The 12205-nt window shown below is 45.0% G+C and overlaps 2 protein-coding genes across 7 annotated transcripts in view; one reads left to right on the top strand and one right to left on the bottom strand.

Annotated features, from left to right (window-relative positions):
- Positions 1 to 9947, top strand: part of fmnl3 (formin-like 3) — a 48757-nt gene extending 38810 nt beyond the window's left edge. For 2 of the 5 annotated variants that reach the window (XM_014135900.2, XM_014135896.2), the window contains 6 exons: positions 135 to 295; positions 645 to 746; positions 1524 to 1616; positions 1889 to 2012; positions 2931 to 3052; positions 7953 to 9947. In XM_014135900.2, coding sequence (XP_013991375.1) covers positions 135 to 295; positions 645 to 746; positions 1524 to 1616; positions 1889 to 2012; positions 2931 to 3022 — 572 coding nt within the window. In that variant the 3' untranslated portion in view covers positions 3023 to 3052; positions 7953 to 9947. Of the gene's footprint in view, positions 1 to 134; positions 296 to 644; positions 747 to 1523; positions 1617 to 1888; positions 2013 to 2930; positions 3067 to 5080; positions 5129 to 7952 lie in introns of all 5 variants that reach the window. The other 3 variants (XM_014135899.2, XM_014135897.2, XM_014135898.2) reach the window with 3 other exon arrangements.
- Positions 9948 to 10060: 113 nt separating this feature from the next.
- LOC106567057 (low-density lipoprotein receptor-related protein 1) overlaps positions 10061 to 12205 on the bottom strand; it is a 139393-nt gene continuing 137248 nt past the window's right edge. For both annotated transcript variants that reach the window (XM_014135894.2, XM_014135895.2), the window contains exon 90: positions 10061 to 12095. In XM_014135894.2, coding sequence (XP_013991369.1) covers positions 11946 to 12095 — 150 coding nt within the window. In that variant the 3' untranslated portion in view covers positions 10061 to 11945. The remainder of the gene's footprint in view (positions 12096 to 12205) is intronic.

Here is a 12205-nt window from a genome sequence, read left to right as displayed (position 1 = left end):
GAGTACACAGCTACATAGACCTCACGAGACAGGACTGGGACTCCTCTTCTGACTGTATGAAGACAGTTCATGTGAAGCACAGTAGAAATGAGGAGGCTTGATATTTGTGTGCCTGCGTGCATCTCTCTCTCTAGTGTCTCTGGAGAATGTGCTGCTGGACGTGCGGGAGCTGGGTAAAGGGATGGATCTGATCAGGAGAGAGTGTAGTCTCCACGACCACTCTGTTCTCAAGGGCTTCCTCCAGACCAGCGACACTCAGCTTGACAAACTGCAGAAGGACGCCAAGACTGCGGAGGTAAACTAAACACATCCTATCAAAATTGCAAACACAATTGTTCAATACTAGTCTGGAAACTTCTAAACGTCTTCCACTACCCTAAAACCACTAATGCAAGCACAGAATTTTTCTTCAGGGAAAATAGCCTTGCTAAAACTACAAAATGGGTCAAAACCAAACAAAACACAACTTAGTGTAACGGCGCAACACCTCTCCCTAGAAGCAGCACAACAAAAGCCAAAAAGCCCAAGATACAACAATGCAGGACAACACTTGACCTCAAACAAAAGGCTTTGTAAAGGTTGGCGATGTTGACAAATGTTGTGTCCCGCCTTTTATACTTCTGTCTCCCCTGTTCATTTTCTAGGAAGCCTTCAACAATGTGGTGAACTATTTTGGGGAGAGTTCCAAGACGACTCCTCCGTCTGTGTTCTTCCCTGTGTTTGTGCGATTCATCAGAGCTTACAAGGTAAGGGAGGACCAAGCAGCACAGTTCTAACACGTATCTTTACCTCTGTACATGTATATAATATGCCACATAGCAAACGTCGTTACAGTAAAGCGAGTGCATATATTTATTATGCATGTGAGATCCCTGTAGGGGATCACACTCTTACCAACTAAGCCACACAGGACCATGTTTAGGTGGAGATTGCTCTCTGTCCTACAGGAGTTAGCCTAACCTTTGGTTAGTCTGGGTGTTGCCCTGCTGCCTCTAAGAGCAGAGCAGAGCTGTCTGTGTGCCACAGGACAGGGTGTGGACTGGAGTCACAGGTCTAATAACAGGATGGGCCAGCTGGGTCTGCCTTCAGAGCCACAGCTGTGGTGTTTAGACTGGGTCCGGTCTCCCGCTTCCTTTCCCCCTGCTTGACCCCCGGACCGAGGGCCCCGCCCTGCCTCTGCTCCCCCCGGAAGGACAGACGGCCCTGCCACACAGACACCTTCCTGAGATTGTTCTCTACAAGGATGTGTGGATCTGCAGGATCTGTGCGCTTGCATGCGTTTCTGTGTGTGTGAGAGAGAGAGAGAAACAGAGAGGGGAAACAGAGAGAGACATTTACTGTAGCAAATGTATGTTGCTGACTGTTTAGCTACGTGAAGGTGTGTTTTCTCAACACCCAAAACCATTTCTTCTATTGTAAAATAGATATATTTCCATAGCTTGGCTTAGCCAGTGTCTTGATTTGTATCGAATTGATGTCTCATTTCCCTGAGTGGCGTCCATTTTGTGTTCTCCTCCCTACAGGATGCGGTGGTGGACAATGAGCAGAGGAAAAAGCAGGAGGAAGCCATGAGAGAGAAATTACTGGCTCAGGAGGCCAAGCAACACGACCCCAAGGTACAGTACTAGAAGTCTCCCTAGCCTTGACTGACAAGGCCTAAAAAGCCAGGAGGATTATAATAGTCACTAGACTCTAGAGAGTCTAGATGTAGAATGTAGACTAAATTGTGTATAATTATGCTATCAACAGAACCTTATATTTCCTCAATGTATTTCTCACACTTCCAATAAGGAGTTCATGCATTTTGTATGATTGAAATGATCCATGCGCAGCTCAAGCTATTTGGGGGACCTAGGCAGGATTTGATCCTTCCTCCCCTCTCTCCTAGGTCCAGGTAGTGAAGAAGAGGCAGCAGCAACAGGAGCTGATCTCAGAGCTGCGTAAACGCCAGGCTAAGGACCACCGGCCCGTCTACGAGGGGAAGGACGGCACCATCGAGGATATCATCACAGGTGGGCTCGACATGCAGCCACGCAGGCAGCCACGCAGCCCCCAGCCAGGCCCCAGGTCTCCTGGTCCAAGCCCCAGCAGTCCTAGGGGCAGAGGCCGGGGCCAGGCTAAGATCACTGTGGTCCTCAACTGCTCGGCTGGAGGAGCACTCTGTTACGTGGTTCAGACACCACTGCTAGAGGCTATACAGCAGCTAGACACCAGCAGATTCCAGTTCTGAACGTCCCAGAAGTTTGTTTTTGTGGCCTGCTAGTTATCTAGATTAGTACTGTCTCGTTATTACAGAGTAGAGAAGGCATGTAGTCAAGCCATTGGCTGTGCTCCGTGTCCCAATAGATCAAAAATGCCACCGTATCCCGATGCCCTGTTTCGTGGGAGGTGCAAACTCAGGACAGTTTCTAACTTAACTCTCATTAATCAGCATCTACAGTGAAATCTAAATGATTAATGTTAATAATATGCTAATAATGCTTCCTCCCCACTACTGGTCCTTCACAACACTTGCGTCATCTCCGTTACTCTACATACAGTATAGCCCTGTCATCTTGGACATAGCGCGCGTCTCAAATAGCACTTTATTCCCTGTAGTGCACTACTGGTCTTAAGTAGTGCACTACATAGGGAATATGGTGCATTTCAGATGCACCCAAAGACCTTTCGAGGGCTGGAAGACTCACATTAGTGTAGTCTGGTCCTCCAGTACTCCAATACAGCGGGGTGTGGCACAGAGAGAGCTGGTATACTGTATATACAGATATAACAGTTACAGTACAGTTGAAGCAGCTTGAGGAGTGCCAGTGCCGTTCTAGACTGTACCAAGCTGACGGAAGATGGGGGGGTGGGGGGTGTACAACAGTACAGTAACAGTACAGGTTCCTCTGTCTCAGGTGTGACGTTTTCTCCCCTCCTCCCCCCCTCAGTGCTGAAGAGCGTCCCCTTCACAGCCCGTACTGCTAAACGAAGCTCACGGTTCTTCTGTGAGGCACAGCTCTGTGACGACTCCAACTGCTAGCCCCTACAGTTCCTCCCCCCTAATGCCAAGGTTGTCCAGAACAGGTGTCCTCTCCTCGTTACCCCGCCCCACTCCCTTGCCTGACCACTCTGCATGCAGCATGACCACCTCGTCACTCCCCAAGATTACTCCTCCCCCCCTTTACTAATTTAGGCCAGTCTGCGGTTTGCTTGAATCCCGGCCTTTGACTCTTATTGGTGGCAAGTGTGTCTTCTGTCTACCTCAAAGGACTTCTACCTGAATTAACAGGATAGAAGTCAGACAGCCAAACCTCTGAATGACTGAACCTGATATTTAGATATTCCTACTGAACCACAGACTAATGTTGCAATGGGAATATATGATTATTTACACTGAACAAAAATATAAAAACGCAACATGCAACAATTTTTCTGAGTCACAGTTCATAAGGAAATCAGTCAGTTGAAATAAATGAATTAGGTCCTAATCTGTAGATGTCACATGACTGGGAATACAGATATGTATCGGTTGGTCACAGATACTGTACCTTAAAAAAAAAAAAAGTGTGGGTGTGGATCATAAAACCAGTCAGTATCTGGTGTGACCACCGTTTGCCTCATGCAGCATGGCACATCTCCTTCACATAGAGTTGATCAGGCTGTTGATTGTGGCCTGTGGAATGTTGTCCCACTCCTCTTCAATGGCTGTGCAAAGTTGCTGGATATTGGCGGGAACTGGAACACGCTGTCGCACACATCGATCCAAAGCATCCCAAACATGCTCAATGGGTGATATGTCTGGTGAGTACGCAGGCCATGGAAGAACTGGGATATTTTCAGCTTCCAGGAATTGTGTGAAGATCCTTGTGACATGGGGGCGGATGAGGTGATGGCAGCGGATGAATGGCACGACAATGGGCCTCAAGATCTCGTCACGGTATCTCTGTGCATTTGTCTAACTTCTGCCTGCCCATACCATAACCCCACGCTGTTCACAACATTGACGTCAGCAAACCTCTCGCCCACACGATGCCATACACGCTGTCTGCCTTCTGCCCGGTACAATTGAAACTGGGATTAATCTGTGAAGAGCACACTTCTCCAGCGTGTCAGCGTACATCGAAGATGAGCATTTGCCCACTGAAGTCGCTTACGATGCCAAACTGCAGTCAAGTCAAGACCCTGGTGAGGATGACGAGCACGCAGATGAGCTTCCCTGAGACAGTTTGTGCAGAAATTCTTCAGTTGTGCAAACCCACAGTTTCGTCTGCTGTCCGGGTGGCTGGTCTCATATGATCCCGCAGGTGAAGAAGCGGGATGTTGAGGTCCTGGGCTGGCATGGTTACATATGGTCTGCAGTTATGAGGCCGATTGGACGTTCTGCCAAATTCTCTAAAACGACATTCTGGTAGAGAAATTAACATGACATTTTCTGGCAACAGCTCTGGTGGACATTCCTGCAGTCAGCATGCCAATTGCACACTCCCTCAAAACATCTGTGGCATTGTGTTGTGACAAAACTGCACATTTTAGTGGCCTTTTATTGCCCCCAGCACAAGGTTCACCTGTGTAATGATCATGCCGTTTAAATCGGCTTCTTGATATGCCACACCTGTCAGGTGGATGGATTATCTTGGCAAATGAGAAATGCTCAATTACAGGGATGTAAACAAATTTGTGCACAAAATATGAGAGAAATACGCTTTTTGTGCGTATGGAACATTTCTGGGATCTTTTATTTCAGCTCATGAAACATGGGACCAACACTTTACATGTTGCGTTTATATTTTTGTTCAGTGTAGTACGAAATATAATCATATAATCAAGTTGCATTTACTGTATCATAATAGCATGAGTATGGAAAGCTACATTATGTATAAGATATCAGTTCTTTCAGGTTTTATACTTTCTGAGATGTATTTAACCAAAAAAAATACAGTATTAAGAAGTTTGGCTATAAAACCGATCTTGTTAACCAAACAATGCATTGTTGTTCCATGAAACTAACTAATGTGGTTGGTTTGGTTTCTCTCTAACCTGGTAACAACCTTTCCTCAACCATCACTCTTTTTTTCCTTCATTCTACCCCTCTGAACAGCTGAACAGAAGATAAATAACAGTATATGCCACTCCTAAACGCTGCAGGGTAAGGAAGGTAGCCTGAAGCCTGGCCTGTCTGCTTTGGCCCTGCTTGTACTGTGGCCCCTCTGTGCTGCTAGCTACACAGTATATGGTGCTGCTACAGTCATGTCAGCTGCTTGAGCCAACCCAGCACTTCAGATTCATTATAACAGCAAGACCTGCTTTACTGTACAGCAGTAAGATATGCTATGCTTTACAACAGTCAGATATGCTTTACTGTAGAACAGTAAGAAACATGCAGCTGAGCCTACATTGCTTTGAAATTTATATAGCGGTTTACAACCCCCTCAGCATTTCAAACAGACCAACTCCCTTTCCCAAAGAGCCAGCAGAAGAGCACATATCCGGTCTCGTTTCCATTTTTATTCATGTATTATATTTAACCTTTATTTAACTAGGCAAGTCAAACAGTATACCTCTCAAGATAAGACTATTTCATCCACCATTCTACTCAGGTCCCTCCATCACCACCTCACTCACCTCTTTCTTCCATGTTGCATGCTGTGTCCAGTGTTCTGTCCATCCACCACTCACCAGTCTGTCACCTGTTGATGTCATGTCTCAACGTCCTGTTTTGCCCTGTTAACTGTGACTTGCGGTGTGCTGAGCAGCTCAATGGTCAACGAGCTCTGTTGAGCACCCTGCACATCCACACAAACACCATCATATTCTGACAAAAGGAGATATATACACTGCTCAAAAAAATAAAGGGAACACTTAAACAACACAATGTAACTCCAAGTCAATCACACTTCTGTGAAATCAAACTGTCCACTTAGGAAGCAACACTGACTGACACATTTCACATGCTGTTGTGCAAATGGAATAGACAACAGGTGGAAATTATAGGCAATTAGCAAGACACCCCCAATAAAGGTGTGGTTCTGCAGGTGGGGACCACAGACCACTTCTCAGTTCCTATGCTTCCTGGCTGATGTTTTGGTCACTTTTGAATGCTGGCGGTGCTTTCACTCTAGTGGTAGCATGAGACGGAGTCTACAACCCACACAAGTGGCTCAGGTAGTGCAGCTCATCCAGGATGGCACATCAATGCGTGCTGTGGCAAGAAGGTTTGCTGTGTCTGTCAGCGTAGTGTCCAGAGCATGGAGGCGCTACCAGGAGACAGGCCAGTACATCAGGAGACGTGGAGGAGGCCGTAGGAGGGCAACAACCCAGCAGCAGGACCGCTACCTCCGCCTTTGTGCAAGGAGGAGCAGGAGAAGCACTGCCAGAGCCCTGCAAAATGACCTCCAGCAGGCCACAAATGTGCATGTGTCTGCTGAAACGGTCAGAAACAGACTCCATGAGGGTGGTATGAGGGCCCGACGTCCACAGGTGGGGGTTGTGCTTACAGCCCAACACCGTGCAGGACGTTTGGTATTTGCCAGAGAACACCAAGATTGGCAAATTCGCCACTGGCACCCTGTGCTCTTCACAGATGAAAGCAGCTTCACACTGAGCACATGTGACAGACATGACAGAGTCTGGAGACGCCGTGGAGAAAGTTCTGCTGCCTGCAACATCCTCCAGCATGACCGGTTTGGCGGTGGGTCAGTCATGGTGTGGGGTGGCATTTCTTTGGGGGGCCGCACAGCCCTCCATGTGCTTGCCAGAGGTAGCCTGACTGCCATTAGGTACCGAGATGAGATCCTCAGACCCCTTGTGAGACCATATGCTGGTGCGGTTGGCCCTGGGTTCCTCCTAATGCAAGACAATGCTAGACCTCATGTGGCTGGAGTGTGTCAGCAGTTCCTGCAAGAGGAAGGCATTGATGCCATGGACTGGCCCGCCCGTTCCCCAGACCTGAATCCAATTGAGCACATCTGGGACATCATGTCTCGCTCCATCCACCAACGCCATGTTGCACCACAGACTGTCCAGGAGTTGGCGGATGCTTTAGTCCAGGTCTGGGAGGAGATCCCTCAGGAGACCATCCGCCACCTCATCAGGAGCATGCCCAGGCATTGTAGGGAGGTCATACAGGCACGTGGAGGCCACACACTACTGAGCCTCATTTTGACTTGTTTTAAGGACATTACATCAAAGTTGGATCAGCCTGTAGTGTGGTTTTCCACTTTAATTTTGAGTGTGATTCCAAATCCAGACCTCCATGGGTTGATAAATTGGATTTCCATTGATTATTTTTGTGTGATTTTGTTGTCAACACATTCAACTATGTAAAGAAAAAAGCATTTAATAAGATTATTTATTTCATTCAGATCTAGGATGTGTTGTTTAAGTGTTCCCTTTATTTTTTTGAGCAGTATATATATATATATATATATACACATACATACACACACACACACACACACACACAGAAAAATATACAGAAGCATTGGTAATACTATTTGAACACCATTATAAAGGGCTACATAACACACATTGCAGATAAATATTTAGTGTCTTTAGCATAGTATCTCACAGAGCTCGTTGACTGCCACAACTGTGATATTATTTTAACGTTTGATTATTATTTTGTTCCCTAGTTAGGTTGTTGAGATTGTGATTTATTTGAATAACTATACCCCCATAGCTTTGGATTGACAGATCCATATTTCCCTGTCAGTTTTAAGTTGACAATGCAAGGCTATTGGTTAACGGATATCCACTTTCATTTGGCTACCCATTTGACAACATATAAGTAAAATTGGAAAATGTGAAACATAATTGGCACTCTACTTGCAGAAATATACTGTTAGGATAAGCACTGCAAATAGAAGTTCCTTCATCAACAACCTCAAACATGAGCATGACGCCACTGGAGCAGTTTGACTTCCCTGTTAACCTGAGTGACCCCTCTCTCCCCCTCCCTCACCCACTCACAGATCTCCGCAGCCAGCCTTTCCTGCGGCATGACGCGCTGATCCGGAGCGGCTGGAAGAGACCCTAAACAAACCACTCGTTCCTCCTCATTTACCCCCCATTCCCTTTATAACCTCCCCCCTTCCCCACCTGTGTCCCGGTGGTCTCACCCACCCGAGGCTGCATCTCCCTGCAGATCAGAGACTGAAAGCCGGACCGGACTGAACCAATGGCCCAAGTTTTACGGGGGTATTTATTTATTTATGGAGATCCTATATGGACACGATCTCTCAACAAGCAGGTATAAGCACAGACATCAGGTGGGTTAGCCTACCCCCTCTCCCACTGCAAACACACACCGCATGCACAAAGGCACACACACAGAAAATAGAGGACTACAGCGATTGCCAGTGTTGGCATTAAGAACAGGACTGGGCAGAGAGTCCAAAGAAGAAGAGTATGGTGAGTTGAGCCCTTAAAGGGGTGGCTCGCCTCACACAAGCAGGAAGGAAGGACACTGCAACTGCATAATGTGGACATGGAACCTCAAGTGCCTCCTGCCAAGTGCCTGCCAACGTGGATCTTATTTCCATGAATGTGGATTTCCTCCGTGCAAGTTGAGGATGGGAGACAGTCGGTCGGTTGTATAAAATGACAGCATGTGTTGACTCTACTGCTGGGATTTCCACTTCAAAGAGAACAGGGTTGTTTTCATAAGGCCCCAAAACGAAAGAAAACAGACTGAAACAGGGAGGGACTAGCTGGACTTGACCAATAAGAAACGCTTATTTTTGTTTTCCGTGGCAAAACGCTTTGTGTGCCCTAATGAATATGGCCCAGGGTTTTGCCATCACAGAAGGGCTCTGTCCACAGATTAAAGAACGATTGAAGATTATCGTTAGAGACCTTTAATCTTTGGAGATGTTTCTGTACAAGCTAGCCAAACCAAACTTCCTCTGCTCTCATGTCTTATTTTGAGAACGAATAAGTGCCTTTTTGTTTAGACAGTATTATTTCTGTAACTCAGCTATAATTTGTATCTTTAGATGTTAAATATTTTATTTTTTATTGCATTTGTTTGATAACATTACCTTCAAAAACAAAACTAAAACTAAAAAGAATCATATGCAATGGTTTGGAATCAGAATTCCAGCCTTAATCACTATACAGTATTTAAAGGTTGCTTCTCAGCACTGTAATCTAAATTAGTTTAGGCCAAGTGTCTTTGAAATCATTTGATGAGTGGGTAAAAACATTCCATGTATTTACTTTCTATTACTTTTATCTTTATGACCTACAGTCCAATCACCACTTCAGTCTTACCACTTAGGCCAGGATTCATTCCAATCCGCCTTATAGAGCGGTTGACATTTAGGGCTCTATTCAAAAACTGGATCGCTGGAGCGTTACAGATTGGGGGATAGAAAGGTAATTTCCGACTGAGCCGACATATGCAGCGTTTACAGTGAATGCAGTCGGCGCAAACGCCGGAACTTTGCCTTTAAACTTCAAATCACGCTGAACTTCTGAGACACGGGTTGAATAGAGCCCTTTTGAGGTCAGTCCGATTAAGCCAAGATATCCAGCGTTTCCGTCAATACGGTCATGCATTTGTCGGTAGATAAAGAATGTATTGCTGAGTCTAACCATGTTCTTTATGCTCTCTTCGCATCAAGTTTTAGAATTGTAATGATGAACAATTTCCCCCTTAATAGCCATAAAGCAAGCACAATGATTGTGCACTCAGATTTACAATCTGTGTTTCAATATGGCATTACCACAAAAGGGACAGTGCATATTTACACTACTTACATTGCCTTAATGTTGTATGAGACACTACTTCTATAGCAGATATTTTTTACATGCATTTACATTTGATGTAAAATCAACGAATAGAAGCCTTTTACTTGTGCTTTTCTGTCGTAAGGATGAAATTAAATAGTGCCTGATATTTGATGCGTGTTGTCCAAAAGATGACCCCCCCCCCTTAATAAACAAAATGACAATGTGACTCACAATTGAAAATCTCTGCTGTCTCTCACTCTCGGTCTCCTTTCTCTTGCTCTCTCCCTCTCCTTTCATGCTCGCTCACTCATTTTTCACACCAAATGAAAGTCAGATCCACAATGCATTTCTACTATAAAAATCCATTTAATTTCTGATATCAAAAAGAAATAAAATCATAACTAACCGAAACAGAGCAACAACAATCCATGTGTGGGGTTGTTTTGCTGAAATGTTTGTCAAAATTAAAACCGATTGTTCCTAATTTACATTATTCAAATAAAAATGTAACAGAGCAGAAATGTTATTAAAATCCAAATGATAGTGCATACTGTTAATAAAAGTGATGGTTAAGCTAGAACAGTTTGCTATAGGGTTTGTATATGCGTGTGTGTGTGCGTGTTGTGATTTGCATGCAGTGTAATCTGTAATATAGTATGGCAGTTATGGCTGATCACCTCCAAGCAGCATGTTCAGCAGCGCGTGATTGGCTGAGACTGAGCCTGGACCAATGACAGACAGGCAGGCAGGCAGACAGACAAAACAGGCAGGCAGACAGACAGGGCTGGCTGACAGATGGTTAGACGAACGAGCCGACAGACAGACGAGCCGACAGACGGCTAGCTAGCGTTAGCAGCAAGGCAGAGGGGGAATCAACAGGGGACGCTAATCAGGAGGCTAATAGTCCGAACCTCCCGAGGAATGCACTTACAATGAGCAGAAACCGGAATTATTACATACATTCAAAACAAAAAACACAGCATTGTTGTTATAAATTCCCACTGAAGTACCATAAAAACAACAGGTCTCTCCTGAAAGTATGTTTACTATCACCGACAAAGACAAAAGCATGTTCAGCTTGTTGTTATACAATGGTTTGTTTCAGCAATGGCAGGTATTCACAGAGGCATTCTTGGTGCCAAACTGCCTATTTCCAGGATGAACGTTACAGTTGATACTGGAATAAACAGTCACTGAGCTGGTCCATGAACCCTCTGGGGCCCCAATATGTATCACCGGTCACATCAAGGGCCCCCCCAAAACACATTCGGTGTTACCCCCAAAACATGTCCTCTCGTAACCCAAAGACATCCTCAGTTACTTCCTCGGAATTGTCATCCTGGAATGTCTGCTTCAATACAATCATATTCCTCCAACACATTACACACTCCATTAACCATTGACTTTCACTCATTAACCAAAAATCATCCGTTCATTTCTTCAAGATCAAAACAGAAAAAGGTGGTAAAACATAGTACAGACAGACTGCTATATGTTATTTGATGTTTTGTATTCCTGGGTATATTGTCAAGACACTTTGTTAATAGGGTTATATATATATATATGCGTGTGTAAATATATTTCACTTTTAGTCTGTGCAAGGAGGTAAAAGACAATCACTCAACTGAATGGACATTAGTATGTGTGACGCTGACTAACTGCCATGTGGACTCTGCACCTCCAGCATAGACCAAACCAGCATCAATTGGCATTCGGAACTGACTGAGTATTGAACTTGGACCCCCCCCCCTTTTCTCCACATCTTTCACAAACAACAAGCACTTCTCTGAAATGGAACAATGTTTTTTTCCCCCTATACAATTCATACAAAAATAAAAACTGAAAATTGTTCCACTGCTGTTTGTTTTGCTCTACACCTTTGCACAGAGGTAGTGGCTATATGGATGAAGGGGGGAGGGAGAGTAGCGAGGGAGGATGGAGGTGAGCAACATTTTAAAACGAGAGAGTTGAATGAATAAATCTGTCTACAAAATGGTTCTTCCTTTTTCTGAACAGAGGAATGTTCTTTTTTTTTCTCTTTTTTGTCAAAAGAACAAAATATAATACTGCAATCACATACAAAAGTACTCCTTCATTTTATACAGTGTTCTCGCTTTCTTTTCTGTTTCTGTTGCTTTTCTTTTCTCGATTGGTAAAAAGGCATAAGATCAGCGTTTGTCTCTTTGCGGGCGTGGTCTAAACTTGGCTCGGTCATGCCTGACCTCTGACCCCTAGGCCAGCGGGTCACTCACGTCCTCGTCCTCCCCATCGTCCACCTGTGACAGCAACTCTTTCTTCTCGTCTGTACTAGCTAAAGAGTTGCGGCTGTTGTGGGCTCCCATGTACAGGGTGGCGTACACCGGGTTGGTGAAGTTGGTGGGCTGCAGGGAGGGAACGCAGAAATAATGTTTGGACAAAGAGCATACAAGGGACCTAAATTACGTTTCATTGCCATCCAGTAGTCTAGAGGCAGAGTATCATGGAGTGCAGA

This window comes from Salmo salar, chromosome ssa13, assembly GCF_905237065.1.
Source record: "Salmo salar chromosome ssa13, Ssal_v3.1, whole genome shotgun sequence".
Lineage (NCBI taxonomy): Eukaryota > Metazoa > Chordata > Actinopteri > Salmoniformes > Salmonidae > Salmo > Salmo salar.
Note: the sequence above shows the minus strand (reverse complement) of the source record. Positions and strands in the feature narration are given on the sequence as shown.